This window comes from Indicator indicator, chromosome 26, assembly GCF_027791375.1.
Source record: "Indicator indicator isolate 239-I01 chromosome 26, UM_Iind_1.1, whole genome shotgun sequence".
In the NCBI taxonomy this organism is placed as follows: Eukaryota; Metazoa; Chordata; class Aves; order Piciformes; family Indicatoridae; genus Indicator; species Indicator indicator.
In genome coordinates this window covers 9672382-9689896 of record NC_072035.1, presented here as the reverse complement: position 1 = coordinate 9689896, position 17515 = coordinate 9672382, and the positions used below count along the sequence as shown (strand labels likewise).

Sequence of the window (17515 nt, the reverse complement as noted above, 5' to 3'; positions counted from 1 at the left end):
GCCATTCTATGATTCTTTTATTTAAGTATGAACCATACCAAAGGCTGGTATAGCCATAAAGTGCAAGATACCAGCATGGCAGGTGTGAGAAGAAAGCAAGAGAGGGTTTGGGTTTTTTGGTTTGGGGTTTGTTTTTTTGTTTTTTTTTTTTTGGAGGGGTGCTTTGGCCTAAGGGGTTGTCCCTCCAGCTTGTCTTGCAACAGCAAGGAGCCCTGTAGCTCTAGCACAGGCCTGCCACAGGCAGTTTTGTTACTTCTGAACTTCCACCCTCAGTGTCCCATCCCTCCTCTCAACCCTATAATCATCCTTTGAGGGGGTCGGGGTGCATAGAGCAGGGGGGCCAAGAGGAACTAGGCTCCCTAGGCTTGGTCCAAGCCCCGCTATACCTAGCCCAGACCACGCTTTGCCAGGAGAAGGGCAAGATTCACCCAGCCATTTGCCTTCATCCCCCAAATCTCACGAGAACACACCTGAAAACCTCGCGAGACCGCATGGAGAAGTATCGCGAGATTAGCCAAGCGCTTCTCCTAGCCCCCCAGAGTCGTCTCCCTCCGCCGTCGTCTTCGTCAGCGTCGTCGTCAGCGTCGCCTCCTGACGTCATCACGTCGCCAGCGTAACCCCGGCGGGGTCACAGGGGAAAGGTGCGGTAGGCGGAAGCGGTGCTTCATCTCCTTTGGCCTCTTCGGAGCGCGTTGGCGGCGGAGGCCCGCGGTGCCCGGGCCCATGAGCGTGTCTCTGGTGGTGATCCGGCTGGAGCTGGCCGAGCACTCGCCGCTGCCCGCGGCCTTCGCATACAGCGCGGTTGGTGAGTGTCTCCGGTCCAGTCCCGTTCCTTCCCCACCGGGGGATTGCGCACGGGTGTGGGTCTGCGCTGTCCGTTGTGGCGGGGGAGTGAGCTGGGCTTTGGTCGCGGGCTCCAGGCACCCGAGGTCGACGTCCTGGTCCTGACGGTGGGACCCCGGTGCCGGAGCTTCGCTCCCAGCACCTTGTCCCAAAGTGTCTGTCTTGCTGCGCAGCTCCGGAGATGGCTGCGGAGGGCACCGGGGCGACCCCGGCTGCTGTGCCGGCTTGTTTGGAGGGGAAAGGTCCCGGGGAGCGGGCGGCCATCCTCCACCAGCACCTCGGCCGCAGGGAAATGACCGACATGATAATTGAGACCATCCAGCCGCCACCAGGTACTGGCCTCGGGCAGGAAAACGCTGGGGTTTGGGTTCCCCACCGTGCTTTTTTTTGTGGCCATATTGTGAAAGGGGAGCCGGACCTTTCCCAGGCGCTGGCCCTACCAGTGGCAGCTGTAGGAATGTTTGTCAGTGTAGGAATGCTGGAGGTACTTCTGGGTCTGTGGGGCTTGGGTCAGCACAGGAGGAGCAGGGCTCTCGTCACCCCTCCTCAGCAAATCTGTCCCAGTTGCTTTATGGTGTCTGTTGGGATTTCACTGGGTATGGTGCAAAACTTGCCTGGCTTGATCTGCAGCACTGGGGTCCTGCCAGGGGCTCACATTGGGTGTCTGGCAGCTCTGGAGCTTCCCCTGGGACAACAAAGATGAGAAGTGTCTCGTTCTGCTGGCTTTAGGGTTGCAATTTGACTTGTGGGGGTGCAGATTTGTACATCCAGAATGCGCTTGGGGAGCAGCAGATGTTTTTGATGTGCCATTAGTAATGAGCAAACATTTGATTTGCAAAAGATGAAACTAAAGCTGCCATGGAAGGGAGAAAATCTTCAGAGGCTGCGTCTGCTGAGGACAAAAATAAACATGATGATCAGAGCAAAGAGCGTGAGGTTGCTCCAGACTCACCATCAAAACAGCTTCCTGACCAGATTTCCTTCTTCAGTGGGAATCCCTCAGTTGAAATCGTTCATGGCATCATGCACCTGTACAAAACAAAGTAAGAATGCTTGACTAATCCTAGCTCTAGTGGGTGCAGTGCTCCTGAGTGAATCTACCACCTGGAAGGGTGAGTCTGGCACCCTGGGGCTGTGGCTGCTGAGCTGGGATAAACAGGAAGGGTGACTTATTCTGGGAGGGCAGATTTGCCCTTGTCTTAATGGTGGAGTTTGAGGCCAGCCTGGGTTCTGCAGCAGCAGGTGAGAGGGCTTGTCCCTGGGGGTGTGAGAGGGTAAGACAAATGCAGCTTCCTAAAAAATTACTTTTGAAAGCAGCTTCTTGGTGAATCCCACAACTAAGTGGTGTCTCTAGGATCCTGGCAGCAGGCCTGAGGAGCTGAGGCAGGAGTTTATTTCAGGGATTGCAATTCCACACTGTTGCTTTATAATTGTGTGAGAACTTCCACTTTGAATCTTCCTGATAGGCGTCAGGAGACACAAAACTATTTGAAATAGTCTCTTCTGGGAATAGTTATGAGCATCTGGGATTGTTGGTATGGAAAACCAAGTGTCAAAGTACTGCTGACAAAACCATCCTTTATTGGAACTTCCCAGTTTAATCCTTTGTGGCAGAGCAATAGCTTCATATGGTTGACACTTCCCCCAGCCCCTTGCTTTTCTTGCTTGATACAAACCTGCAAAAGAGGGTTAAGACTGACAACAAAGTTACTGTAGTAATTGTGGCTGCTGGAGGTGTGGTGTGTCCAGCCTTGCCTTTGTCCTCTCTGAAGCAAGATGATGTTGTGTCACTGTTGCCTTGCCAGCAAGATGACCTCGTTAAAAGAAGATGTGAGGCGCAGCGCCATGCTGTGTATCCTCACGGTCCCTGCCACAATGACCAGCCATGACCTCATGAAGTTTGTGGCCTCCTTCTATGAAGTAATCGAGCACATGAAAATCATCAGAGATTCCACTCCAAACCAGTACATGGTGCTGATAAAGTTTAGCTCACAGGTAAGAGCTGAAAGTCCCTTTGCTGTAGAAGGGGCTTTAGAAGCTTCATTGGCGAGCTCTTAGCCAAGCTTGCACTTTACCCTTGGAAAAACTCTCCTGTCCTATTGCCCAGAGCTTTCCCAGGGATGATGACTAGGATTAGTCCCACACCTTGACCTGGAGGCAAGTGTCTGCCGTGTTCCAGCTCCATTACTTCCTGTTGGATATTGTAAAATACCAGAGATAAACATTCTCTGTTATCTGCGTCACACTCTGATGAACAGAAAGGGTGAGGGGAAAGAGACTCTTCTCAGTGGTGCCCAGTGACAGAACAAGGGGCAACCCAGGGGGTTCCACCTGAGCAGGAGGAGAGAATTCTTTGCTGTGAGGGTGCTGGAGCCCTGGAGCAGGCTGCCCAGAGCGGTGTGGAGTCTCTTGGACATTGTTATTCTGGTCAGCCTGCTGTGGGTGACTCTGCTTTAGCAGAGGGATTGGACTGGATGATCTTCAGAGGTCCCTTCCAACTCCCATCATGTTAGGATTCCCCCTGCCAATTTCTGTGTGGACCTTCTCACTTGTTCCTTCTCTTCTCCCAGCTGCAAGTGATCTATTTTGAGGTTGCGGGGGAGGCTTCTCCAAGCCTTGAATCCTGTGAAGCATTTCCCATAACCATTAGACATTTTTGTGTGGTTCTTGCCCTTTGCAGTAGTTGTAAAGATATGTTTTGTATGTTGCTGTATCAAATTACCTGGGCAGATACCTAATGCTGAACAGCCTTGCAGCAAATCCATGAACTTCTGCTCAACTCACCCTGAAATTCCTGTTTCTTAGGAAATTCCCTGAAGGCTTATTCCCCAGTGACCCTTAATGGTTGGGTCTGCAGGCAGCAAAAACAAATCTCAAGGGCTTTAACGCTTCTGGCAGGAGCAACCAGGAATATGGCATTCAGCTAATTTGCCTCAATCTGGGAAGAGAAAGGGTTTGGGGAGGTGACTGAGTAATCAACAGGTTTTGTTTTGGTTCTGCCTGTTTGACAATGACTCCAGGCACAGTTCAGAGCATGCCTGAATTGTGACCAGTGAAATGGATCCTTTCCCACAGGGAAATTATTCCTTTCCCTGACACAAATATCAGTGACCTGCAATGTGGCCCTTTTAAACATTTTTTTTTCAGAGACCAAATTTGCTTTGCAGAGGCACCGAAATTGCTAACAAAGGGCAAAGCAGATGCTGAAGGGAAATCCTCCAGCATTCCTGCTGAGTGCTTAGTACCAGAGTAGCTGTCACTGCTCTGAACTTCACTTCTTGTCTTCAAGGGGTAACACTAAACCCAGGGTCAAGACTCGATGCCTGCTGGCAGGAGCTGGCTGTCTGAAACATCTCTGATATTACAGGGCTGGGTGGAGGGGAGAAGAGAGAAGGCAGCAGGCAGCAGGTTTCTCCTCCTCTTTCTTGGTTGTACCAGCTGTGAGCTTGCTGTGTGTAACTGGCTGCCTTTGTTCTGCGTGCAGGCGGATGCGGACAGCTTTTACATGGCCTGCAATGGCCGGCAGTTCAACTCCATCGAGGAGGATGTCTGCCAGCTGGTGTACGTGGAGAGGGCTGAGGTCTTCAAATCAGAAGATGTAAGTTTGGTTTGATTTTCCCACTCTTTGCAGAACTTAAACTGTATTATTTGGGCAAAGTGCTGCAAGAACTGCTGAACTGCATCAACCCAAACCCTGGTCCCCCTTCCAGGGCTGCTTGTGAGAGTTAGTTTGGTGACTTCATGGGGCTTCGTGCCTCACCACTGCAGCATCTCTGATCTAAACCTGCTGTGGGTGGTGGATCCAGTGAATGCTGAAAACAGAATGGGCTGGTTGCAGATGCAGCAGCTGTACTGAGCCTGTGCTGTGATGATTCTGGCTGTGTGGTGGATAAGCTGGAAGAGGGGAGATTTAGACTGGAAATGAGGAAGAAATTCTTTACAGTGAGTGTGGTGAGATACTGGAACAGGTTGCCCAGGGAGCTTAAGGATGCCCTCTCCCTGGAGGTGTTTAGGGCCAGATTGGACAGTGGCCTTGAGCAACCTGGTCTGGTGGAAGGTGTCCTTGTCCATGGCAGGGGGGTTGGAACTAGGTGATGTTTAAAGTCCCTTCCAACCCCAAACGGTTCTATGATGTCTTTTTACATATATATATATATATGTATAAATTTCTAAACACTCTATAGAATCACAGGATTACCTTGCAGTGTTTTTGTACCCTGGTGCCAGCACTAATGTGAGAGAAGTTTGGCTTTTTCTTAAGTTATGGTGCTGGGAAGGTGCTGAGCAATTTGCTTGTACTTTTGAAGGGGGCCAGTCTGCCTGTGATGGATCTGACAGAGCTCCCAAAGTGCACAGTGTGCCTGGAGAGGATGGATGAGTCTGTGAACGGGATCCTCACCACACTGTGCAACCACAGCTTTCATAGCCAGTGTCTGCAGCGGTGGGAGGACACCACGTAAGAGGCTTCTCTTTATTTCCATATCTGAAACCCTGTTTGAATGTGGTGGTTACGTGCTGATGAGACTGGTTCTGCTTATCAGAGTGTGGGGGCAGGAATTACAGCAAGTTGTAGTGCTCTTTTTTTTTTTTCTTTTTTTTTTTTTTTTTTCCCATTAAGGAACTCCCAGAGTGAAATCTAACCACCAAAAATAGTTTAACCGTGTTTTCCTGCTAAGGCAGGAGGGGAGTTGTAGAGTAATGTTGATTATTTTAAGATATTGTAGGGTAAAAATTCTGGGGTGGAAAGCATTGGATGTCCACGCAGCCCTGTTTCACTCAGTCTTGAGCGTCTGGTCATTTTTTTTCCTCAGGACAGCTGAGGCTGTGAGACCTGGGTGTCTGGCTGGAACTTGGTAGCCCTGTGGCCTTGCTCATTTACTTAGATGCTGGGGGAGAACGAGGAGCTGGGCAAGAGCAGCAGTGCAGGGGGACAGGACTGGAAAGTGAGACAGGAGGGAGGTGGGAAAGGAAGGTCTGATAAGATCACTCAATGAATTGGGAAGGGGAGGCAGCTGCTGTAGACCAGCTGTAATATTCAAGGTGGGCATGGGCTTGAGTGATGGGGCACTGTCACTGGACCTCCTCTGTCCTTAAAGCAGCTCTTCTTTTTGCTAGTGCTGTCCCTTTGCTGATCTTGCTCTTACCATCCTTCTCATCCCTGTGGATGGGGATTTTGGTGTGTCTGAGCTCCTGACTGCAGAGCCCCTGACTGGCACCCGGGTGCTGGTGTTGGTTGTGCATATTTGGACTCTGCTGTTTCACTGCCCATCAGGTAGTCGTAGATACTGCAGCAAAAGGGCTGCTGCTCACTTCTCTGTCATTGCTACCTCTCACTGCCTGATTCTCTGATGGACTGTGAGGAAAATTGTCACCTTCTGTATATCATTTGTAAATCAAGGAAACAGCACCTCTGTAAGATGAATCCAAATCACAGATTTGTAGCTCTTCAAGTTTATGGGCTGCTTTGCTCCATAAATCAAAACCCGGTTAAATGTGAAGCAGTGGAGCTTAGCCAGTGTAGAGCAAGATCCAAAACAGCACTTAAATATGTAATATACAACTGAAGCAGGACTGAAGCTTCCAGTCTAGAAGAATTGACAAAAGAAAATTCCTGTCCACATTGCTTAGGCGCCAGGGAGGCTGTAAGTGCCTGAGTTTGTGTAGAGCTGACTGCAATCCAGTTGTCTCCTCCCTTGAATATTGCTGTAGCTTATCCAGCAGCTAATGAAAAATACATAAACAGTCTTGGAAACTGGATGCACAGCCTCAGTTACACCACTCCCCAGCTGAGCTTCTAGTGATTAGGGTCTGGACAAAGGTTCCTTCTGGTCTGGGGTCTTCTGTCTTTCTGGCAGCACAGCGGTTTCAAAAGAAATGACAGCAGGGTGCTTGCTACTGATTGTTTTAGGGTACAGCTATGGGATGTTCTTCCTGGAAGGGTTGAGACTGAATCTGTCTGATTTGAGTAAAATAGAAGCCTCTCCTCATCTCCTTAGGGTTGTGTTATGTGCTGAGGTGTGTTTGCAAAGTGTTGGTACCACTCTCAGGCACTCGGCTGTCCTCAGCAGCCTGTAGTTACAGCTTCCTTCCACAACAGCGTGTAGCTGCTGCAGAACCCCTGCAGGTAATGGAGAGCTGCAGCTGTCAGTTGGCAGCAGCCTGGAGCAGCAGCCTCTAGAGATGTGTAAGATATCTACAAGTGCTTCATGTAGCATTTATGGCTGAGGTAGGGAAGAGTTTCTTGAGCTCTGTCATGCCTTTTTTTTGCTTACAGACAGAGGCTGACATTGCTGGCAGCCCCACTGATGCTTTTGGTTGTGGATGTTATTTACACCTGGACTGCAGCAAAACAAGATCTAGCTGAGAGTGTAGAATGTTCTTCTGTCACTTACTGGCTGGAAAACGTCAGCCTGGTGTGGAGTGGAGGCAAATTTGAGGGGGGGGGGAACGTGAACTTAGAGATGTGCATGTATGGGGAGTGTCTAACTGCACAAGACATTTACTTTGAGCTCTCTGACTCTCTTTTTAATTACTGTAATACTAGGATAGAGCTCCTTGTGTCTCATCATGATGCTTATTGCCCTCCAGGTGTCCTGTCTGCAGATACTGCCAAACACCTGAGCCAGTGGAAGAGAATAAGTGTTTTGAGTGTGGAGTTCAAGAAGTAAGTAGATGTGTGTGGTTGTTGAGTTAGATCTAGACTAGATCTGACTGCACAACTGCTCTAGTTGCTTTTTGGGATTCATTCTGTGTCTGCTTTCAGGCTGATTTTTAGCAGTCAGAGGTGTATCTGCTTTCCTTTCAAGATGGAAGGGACCTTACTTCCCAGGACAAACCTTTCAGATTCTTAGACAGAAGTTATCTATAAGCTGAGCAGAGTGTGATGAGTATGACAGCCACTAAACTAACACTCAGCTTGGTGGTGCCTTCTAGCCTGTGCTCTTCACAGCCTGCTTTTGTGGTTCTGCTGAGGTGCCTCTTTCCTTAGTCAAAGCTTTCCTCCATGCTTGTAACCCATCAACATGCCCAGTACCTGCTCAAATGAACAGGTACCTCCTTCCCTTCAGCTTTCCAGCTAAGCAAGGCTTCCGAGGAGGGAGCAAAGCAAACGCTGTTTTGTGAGGAAGGGGCTGGATGCACATGGCATCTGCAGGCTCTTGGTGTCAGGTCACACTTGTTAGAGCTCCCATACCACCCATGGCAGCGTTGTATGTACAGAGCTGTCTCCCTCCGTTGACAGAACCTCTGGATCTGTTTGATCTGTGGGCACATAGGCTGTGGGCGCTACGTGAGCCGCCACGCTTACAAGCACTTCGAGGAGACCCAGCACACCTACGCCATGCAGCTGACCAACCACAGAGTCTGGGACTATGCTGGAGGTAAGTTCTATGTCCTCCCCTCTTGCAGGATGACCTTGCTTGTCAAATGGCTTTCAGGACCCCTTAGTAAACGTACTTGTGGTAGAGTGTGCTTGGAGATTAAGGGGTTTGTCGCTGTACTAATACCTTGTCTTTTGGGAACATCCATCTCCTCTCTAATAGCAGTTTTTGTAGGTCTGTAGCAGATGGAGGAGGGAGAACATGATTCTGTAATGACCCAGGACAGTCCTGTGGTCTCTGTGGAATGTGTTTGTTACTCCCTCTCCATCAATTTACCCTGAGGAATGGGAATGGGCTGTTGTAATAAATATCCTGTAAGGTGTCTGTGTGAAGTCTGCTAAATAACAAATACATCTGATGTTGGCTTCCTGCCTCACTAATGTGCTGTTGCAGCAGTCTGCATGGTTAATTGTGCTGCATAAAGTATTTCCACTGGTGTCAACCTGGGTGTTCTTCAGCTTAAACTCCCTCTGCTTGGATTTTGTCTCTTCAGATAACTACGTCCATCGACTGGTTGCGAGTAAAACCGATGGGAAGATCGTTCAGTATGAGTGTGAGGGAGATATGTGTCAGGAAGAGAAAATTGATGCCTTACAATTAGAGGTAAATATTTGTGCTTGTTGGACTCCACATTGTGCTGCTGTAGGGAAACGTTTCCAATCCAGATACGGCAGGACAATTACATCAGCTTATGCAGCAGACCTGCTCCCTGCGTGTAGGCAATCATCTTCAGGCAGAAGCAGGATGTTTTTACTGCTTTTATTTATTATTTCTTTTTTAATTCTTCCTGGCTCTGCAGAGCCAATGCAGCTAAGTGTAAGCTGGCTGCGGCTTCATCCTGTGTTCAAAGTTGATTGAAGATGAGCTGGTTACTCTGCTGCAAACAGTCAGGTCACTGGAGAGAGAAATGGGTCTGAATGCCCAGATCCCTTCACCAGACCATTGCTGGTGACTCTGTGACTTGGCTTAAGTGCCAGGAAGTATGTGGAGCTGTCATTTTGAGTAGTTCAGCTTGTAAACTGAACAAGAATGTAGGAATCCATAGCTGTATGCTTGCTTTGGCTATCAAAGAAAGCCAATGGACTCATCTGGTGCCAGCCCTCTTCTGCTTCCTTCTCCTGAACAGTTAAGGAGTTTATTTTGTTGTGCCTTCTAGTCAGCTTCTCCTGTTCTTAACTAGAAGGGTAAAGGAGAGAAACTGAAAATTACTGCTCCACTGAGCCAGATACACTGCAGCATGATTCCAGCTGCATTAGGCACAAGGGTATCTGAGAAGGAACAGCTGACAGAGACCAGACTTTACAAGCTTATTTCTGAAAGAAATATTTGTTTGCTCTTCTATGAATTTTCTGAATAACATTTAGATGCTAAAACAGCTATTTTTAACCCCTTTTTTTTCCCAGGAGGTTGGTGCTTAAAGTATGTAAGACCTCTATCTAGCTTGTGAGATCTCAATATTTCTAGAAAGAATGAATTTGGCAGTGTGTTTTGGTGCTCAGCTATTACTGAGAGCATCCAAAGCTTTTTGCATATGTGGTCAATACCTAACTTGGTGCTTATTAGCCTGTTGATTGATAAGAAATTGCCACATTTTCTAACCCTCTCATAACTCATTTGCAGAAGAGAGGATGTAAGGCATATATCCTTGTTCAGCTGACAAAATAACATTGGGATGGGCCCCATGGTTTGGAAAACAGGAATTGTGAATGGTTACATCTTCAGGATGCTTTCCCAGAGATGTCCTTACCCTTCTGTCTTGAGTTTTGGGCTGTGAATGAAAAAGTCAGCAGCTCAACCTTTTGGATCTCAAACTCTAATGACAGGGATGGTTCATTTTCCTGTGGAGTGTAAAACTTGTAGGGATTTATTGCTACTGCAGTGAAAAATTGGTTTCCTCTTAAAAAAAAATGTTGCCATGATACTGGGTATGACTTGGTGGAGTTTCCTTCATCTTTGCTGTTGTGCTGTAAAGGCTTTGCTTGACTTCACAAAAATCCAGGTGATTTGGTTTTGAAATCAAATTGGTGAAACACATCTGCACGTGTGTTCAGAATGTTCTGTACGTTCAATTTCCTCTGATTAAATTGATTTGTGTATCAGAGCCCTTTTGGGCTTCTTAATCAGCAGAGCCACCCTCAGAGCGAAGCTGACTGCTTGGTGTTTGTCTTCTGTGTTTGCAGTACTCCTATCTGCTGACAAGCCAGCTGGAATCCCAGAGAATCTACTGGGAGAACAAGATTGTGCGAATAGAAAAGGACACGGCTGAAGAGGTGAGCACTGCTCTGGGTACATGTGAAGCTCTGCTCAAACAGGCCCCTGGCCTGTTCAAATAAGTGGGAGATCATAGAATAGTTTTGCTTGGAAGAGACCTTTAAGATCATCCAGTCCAACCATTAACCCAGCACTGCCAGGTGACCACTAAACCATGGCCCTCAGCACCACATCTCCATGGCTTTGAAATCCCTTCAGGGATGGGGACTCCACCACTGCCCTGGGCAGCTTGGGTGAGGGCTTGACAACCCTTTTGGGGAGGAAATATTTTCTAAAGCTAAATCTCCCCTAGCACAGCTTGAGGCTATTTCCTCTCATCCTATCACTTAGTCCTTAGGAGAAGAGACTGACACCCTACCTCCTTTCAGGGAGTTGTAGAGAGCCAGAAGGTCTCCCCTCAGCCTCCTTTTCTCCTGGCTGAACAACTCCAATTCCCTCAGCTGCTCCTCACAAGGCTTGTGCTCTAGACTCTTCACCAGCTTCATTGCTTTCCTTTGGCCACACTCCAGCACTTCTGTGACCCTCCTGGAGTGAGGGACTCAAAACTGAACCCAGTTCAGTTGCAGTGGAACTGTCTGGTCTCTAACACAGTCTGAATGTTGCATACTGTGGCCTCCTCGTGCAGCCTGTTTCCCTGCCAGCCGAGAAAATTGGCTCCAAGATGTATCCCTTATCTTGATGCTCAGATCTAGTAATTTGCTGCTCAGTGGTGCAGAAGTAGGTAGATTGCCACCTAGATTGAAGGTTGATTTAAATGTGCTGCTGAGGAAACTGCAGCAGTGGAGAAAACAAGTCGGTGCTGCTGCAGGATCCCTGCTTGGTGCTGCCATCCGTCTCACGCTGACGGCCATCTCTGGGGAAGGTTAGTGTAGCATAGACAATATGACTTTAATTTGCTCTGCTGCAGAAAGTGGAAGCTGTCTTTCTGCTCCAAATGCATATTGATTTGCCCTTTCTTTTTGATCCCCTCTCTCTCCTCATCGCCCTCTGGGAGGAGTTGAGAATCTCCTCCTATAAAGCATCCTGGAGGCAGGACTGCTTCAAAATGTCACGAGCAAAAAATCCTGGGAGAATATTTTAATGCTTTTCACTCTACCTAGAGCCTTTCAACTAGGTTTAAAGTTAGTCAGGATTTAGGGCTGAGTCCTTAACTGAACTTTCTACATGACTTCTAATTAACCAGTTAGTATCTGTGGTTAAGTAGCATCATAAATGTGGAAATTGTGACTGTAGGAATAGTGGTCATTGACCTTGATCTAAAGAACAGAAATCCTGTGGAGGGCCCTATAAAAGGAAAAGATAAAGCCAAAAATTCTCTTGCACATAGAATCATAGAACTGTCAAGGTTGGAAGAGACCTTTGAGATCATCAAGTCCAGCCACTCACCTAGAGCTCACAATCCCACCACTACTGCTGAGCCAGTACCACTAAATCACATCCCTCAGTACCACATCCATGAGTCTTTCAAATACCTCCAGGGATGGTGACTCCACCTCCTCCCTGGACAGCCTGGTCCAATGCCTGAGAACCCTTTCTGGGAAGAAATTTTTCCTAATATCCAACCTGAATCTCCCTTGGTACAACTTGAGGCTTTTTCCTCTTGTCCTATTAGTTGGTGCATGTGGGAAGAAACCAACCCTACCTTGTTCCAACCTCCTTTCAGAGAGTTGTAGAGAGTCTTCCCTGAGCCTCCCCTTCTGAACCCTAATGACTAAACAGCCCCAGTTTCCTCAGCCATTCCTCACAAGATATGTTCAAGCTTCACCAGCTTTGTTGCCCTTCTCTGGACCCATTCTAGCCCCTCAATGTCCTTCCTATAGTGAGGGGCCCAAAACTGAACCCAGTAGTTGAGTGTGGCCTCACCGGTGCTGAGTAGAGGGGGACAGTCACATCCCTAGACATGACTAGAAAACATGAGCCATGAAACAACTTCAAAGTGAAAGGGCTTTGATACATGCCCCAAATGTGCTTTGGTGGATAATGATCCTACCAGCTTTATTGGTGGCACTTGCTCTGCATAAGCCCTGCCTGGCTCAGTTCCACCATGCAGCGTGTTCCATTATCAGCACTCGGGCTCCTTCCCCAAATGAGCCATCAGCTGCATAAACACTCAGTGATTAAGGCTGGAAGGCTTCAGACCTGCTCTGCATTGACTCTGGCATCAGTGAAGGCACCATGTGTGCTGACACTGACATTTATCCAGATTGCTCCTCCTGGAAAACATTTTTCCTTTGAATTCCCACCTCCACTACACGCAAACATGATTTCAACCCTAATAAAGAGAAATCAAGACCGAGGGGAGATTTATAGGTGGAAAAAATACTTTTAGAGGTTTGGATACGTTCTGAGCAGTACCTAGAGAAGGAGAGTGTGGTACTCCTCAGCTTCAGCAGTGTGGAGCTGTGTGAAGCAGAGGGGAAGAGGAAGCCAACGTACGTGTGTTTCTGTTTGCGTTTTGCATGAGTAAGATATTCGTGTCAGTAGGTCACTGCCTTATGACAGCAAGCTGCTGAGTCAGTGCTGAGCAAAGGGGCACGTTGATTTTTCAGACTTTGACCATATTTACTGGAGCTTTAGTTTAAAATTAGCAAAGCTCAGTGTTGTAAAGCCTTCAGGTGGAAATTTCAGTGTGCAGATGGAGCCTGAACAAATGGCTAAAGGAATCATAGAATGGTTTGGGTTGGAAGGCACCTTCAAGATCATCTAGTTCCAACCCCCCTGCCATGGGCAGGGACACCTTCCACTAGACCTGATTGCTCAAGGCCCTGTCCAACCTGGCCTTGAACACCTCCAGGGAGGGGACATCCACAACCTCCCCAGGCAGTCTGTTCCTGTGCTTGGCTGCAGTCAGTAAGAAGTTAAGGATCTGAAGCAGCTTTTGTTTGAGTTGGGGTCCCTGGCACAGATCTGCTGCCTGAGTTGCTCTTCTGTGTGAGCAGCTTCCATGGCAACGTGGTTCCTTTTTGGGGGTACTGCAGAGGGTCTCCATGAAAATGAAGCCTCCAAGCTGGGCAAAATCATTGGTCAAAGTCTAGAAGGCAGTGCAGAAAGTTGAGTGTCATACTGAAAGTGCAGAGGACTTTGCTCTCTTTGAGATGGCTGTGTGTTTGTTTTTACAGATTAACAACATGAAGACCAAATTTAAAGAGACCATTGAGAAGTGTGACAGTCTGGAACAGAGGCTGAATGACTTGCTCAAAGAAAAGCAGTCTGTGGAGAGGAAGTGGGTACCGCTGCCAGGTTTAGCTCCGTGCAGCCATTACAGCTCCCTGCGCCGACATCCGAAACGGAAAAGGAAAACACAAAAAAAAAAAAAAAAAAAAGAAATCCTGCTATTCCTGGGGAATTTGGAGCTATTTAAACTGTTACCCTGAGAGTGCAGCTCATTTTAAAAAAAGCTCTGGTTTCTGTAGGTGTTCACAAACGGGAAGTGCCTGTGGAGTGGAACGCAGCTTTTGGGCTCTTGGCTCTTTTGACGCGGTCGGTGTATTTAGCATTCAGTGATCCTTCCTCTGCCTGCTCAGGAGTAGATGCCAGCCTGTTTGGCTATTGGCAGATACATCCAGAGGGAAGAAAAGCAGCTCAGTAGAGGCGTCTCACCCAGCACAGAGGAAAATGTAGATCATGGGAGGTTCCTAAATGAAAGATACTGAGCACAGGGAGTGTGCGGATCAGTATGGAACGATCCTAGGTGGGACTAAATGCTCTGTTCCTCCCAGGTCAACGGGCTCCAGCAGTGGTGCTGCTCCAGCAGTGGTGCTGGAACCCAGCCTAATGAGCTGTGGTCCATGTAGCTCACCTTGCTGAAGGGAAAGGAGTCTGTGTATCATGACAATGAACTTTCAGCTGACTTATTAGGAGCAGGGAGGCTGTGAAACATGAGGCTACTGATGTCCTTGGGGGAGCATCTTGCTTCTGAGTGAAGTGGTCTCTTCAAGGTCTTATACTCAGAGTGGCAGGAACTATCATCTGATGATCCTTGAATGCCCTTATCTCTCTTAGGTTCCCACATAATCTCTGCCCTTTCTGGCACCTATTCCATAAGTGGCACTCATTCAAGGTTACAAACCATGCTCCTCAACACACCTTTCCTGTTGCCTGCACCAGTGGCATATGGCAAGATGGAATTTGCTAACTTGAAAGAAGGGATTCTCCCAGGTTATGCAGCTTGAGGGACAAAGGAAGGGATTCTGCTTCCCAACATCCTGTTCCATATGCAGGTAACACCATGCAGGCAAATTGGTGCTAAGAAGTCTTAAGCTGGGTTAAAAAAAATCCTGGGAGGATTTCAGAGTCCTCTTGTGTTGCCTCCCCTTGCCAAAAAAAAAAAGCAAATTCCAAGTTGTTTTGGTAGGGCTGGTGACAGCTGGGGGTCAGTTGCCATAAGGATTTGGAATAAAAAGGATGCAGTAGTGTGACCTCAATGTAGTGCTGTCCTCACTCGTGCTTCTCTTTGTCAGGTGTTCTCAGCTGAACAACAAAGTGGCTAAACTTTCCAACGAGCTGAGGGAGGAGCAAGAACTGAATAAGTGTTTGCGAGCAAATCAAGCTTTGCTTCAGAACAAACTGAAGGAGGAGGAGAGGGTGTTGAAGGAAACCTGTGAGCAGAAGGACCTGCAGATCTCTGAGATCCAGGAGCAGTTGCGGGATGTCATGTTCTACCTAGAGACACAACAGAAAATCAATCACCTCCCAGCTGAGACCCGACAGGAGATTCAGGAAGGACAGATCAACATTGCAGTGGCATCTTCTGCCAGCTCCTCAGCAGGGAGCACAGGAAAACCTTCTTCCAGGAGAGGCCGTGGCAAGAGAGGCAAATGAAGATCAGAATGCCCTGCTCCCATTCTGGAACTGGCCATGCTGCTGCAAGGCCAGGCTTACCTCTTGGGACTCCAGCTGGGAACACCCAGTTCACTAAAGCTCAGCTAGAAATTTGTCTTCAGAGCTGCTCATAAAACTGGCTGCCAGTCACTGGAGGTGTCTGTGGTATTTAAAAGCATTTCACTGCACTATATAGCTCTTTTTCAGGCAGATCTTAATGATCATTTTGCCTTCCTACCTATCCAAAGCCCCTCCTGTCATGCATTTGACTTTCTCCTTGGAGAGTGTACTGGTTTGGATGGGTGTGTTCATGTTCACCATTGCATTCCCTGCTGGGATGCTATAGAGGAGGCTAGGCCCAGAGTGGAAGGCTTTCCCAGTTCTTCTGGATTAAAACATTTGAAGTTAAGTGATTTTATTTAATGAAGAGTGTCAGTTAGATTACACATCTCCATTTAGTATGTGCAGTCCTGATGCTGCAGAACTGCTAGTACAGGAGTAGAGCTGTAGTTTGGAAGTAGAAAGGAGTGAGGTGTGGGAAACAAACCATCTTAGTGGTGTAAGAAGCTGAACAAGTCCTAAAGGCTGGTAATGCAGGATATTGAAGGCTTCAAGGGAGCATCTTCAGTTTAAAGATGGCCTTTGAAAGGCCAGTGCTTGCAGCCTTTGGGGCAGAAAACATGGAAGTTTTGTGTTCTGGACACTTTAATTTTATTTTACAGGTATTTCTACAAAGACTGGTACAGGTTGTATATTAACAGTGTTCTGATTCTCCTTGGAGCAAGGGTGTGGGTGCATTCCTGCTGTGAGCTGCACTAGAGATGTGTTGGGATAAGTTCCAGTGCTGCTCTCCTCAGAATGAGGTGACTAATGTGGTGTTCTAAGCACTCTTCTCCTTCCTTCACGGCTGTAACCAGCCTTGGCCAGGCTGCTGTGCTGAGCTCTGTGGCAGAGCTGGGCACATGCTTCCCTGCCACCAGACCCTTGCCACTAGATGTGGCCATTTCTAGATCCTGGGATCACTTGGCACTACCTTTTCTGCTCTGGAATGTGGCTCTGTCCAAAATCTCAGCTGGCAAGGCTTTCCTGTTAGAGGCCCCAGGGCTATGCAGACCCTGGAAGGGAAAATTGTGGATAAATGAGGTTTTTTTGTTGTTTTTCATTTAGACTCGCTGCTCTGGGAGTGGGAAGAATTTTGCCTCTCCTGGTTGCTGTGTTGAGCTCAGCAATCCGAGAATTTAGAAGTTAATTCTTTATTACAGGTGGCTGGGGAAGTCCTACAGTTGTGTTTTCAGACCACAGTGTGATCCTTTTGTTGTTGTTGTTGTTCAGACTAGAAACAGCCCTGATCTTAGTCTGTCACACTTGAAAACACAGCTCTGACTTACCAGCTCCAAACTGGAACAAAGCAAGCAAGCAAGCAATCCATCCTTTGTTGCTAGAAGCTGTTCTTTTGGGTCAATTGAAAGGAGTAAGTTCCAATGACTCTGGGAAGGTGGGTTGTTACAGTCTGCTTCCTGACTTCATGGGCTGGAAGCATTGGACTTGCTCACTCTGAAATACAGGACACTTATTAGTGCATTCATTGCATCCACTGCTTGGGTTTGGAGCTCAGCCCCAGTCATCTGGAACAACTTCTACCTTTTCTAACTTTGTAGCATGAATGTACACTAACTCTTTTCTAGTGTGTGGATTGTACAACCAGGCCTCTGCCTTCTGTAAATGATTCTAAGGACCTAGAGATGTCCAAGGCGGCTTGCTCTCCTATAGAAACTATTTTATTTAAGAGATATTTTTACACCATCTAAGACCCTCTGACCTTTTGCTGAAAGCTTGCTTTGTGTAGGACACTAAGATGCTGTATTGTATCTTGGAATTCATTTTCAAAAAATGTGATGGAAAATTAAACCAGCATTGCAGGATTTTTTTTGTTTGTTTGTGTGGTCCACTGGAAGTAGAGGGTGGAGACAGCAAGGGAGAATGACAAAACATATGACTTATTCTTTTTGAAGTCTTCTGGGGTTTAACTTGAAGGCAAAGCTGGCCAGACGAGCTCTTTGTCATGTTTGGGTTAGGGGGAAGGTTAGTTCTGCTGAGCTGTCCAGAGCAGATACATCAGGGTAATGATCTCTGGCTCAGGAGAAGTGAAGCTCATGCAGGAAAAGCAAGAGGTGTGGAGTACTTTGTAGAATCATAAAAAT

The 17515-nt window shown here is 47.6% G+C and overlaps 1 protein-coding gene across 1 annotated transcript; it reads left to right on the top strand.

Moving 5' to 3' along the window:
• The first annotated feature begins 723 nt into the window (after positions 1 to 723).
• BRAP (BRCA1 associated protein) lies at positions 724 to 17515 on the top strand. Its single transcript, XM_054392933.1, has 12 exons — positions 724 to 805; positions 1017 to 1175; positions 1685 to 1886; positions 2649 to 2838; positions 4328 to 4441; positions 5151 to 5299; positions 7432 to 7507; positions 8084 to 8222; positions 8716 to 8825; positions 10403 to 10492; positions 13613 to 13716; positions 14954 to 17515. The coding sequence occupies exons 1-12, from the start codon at positions 724 to 726 to the stop codon at positions 15312 to 15314; spliced, it is 1776 nt and encodes a 591-aa protein (XP_054248908.1). The 3' UTR covers positions 15315 to 17515.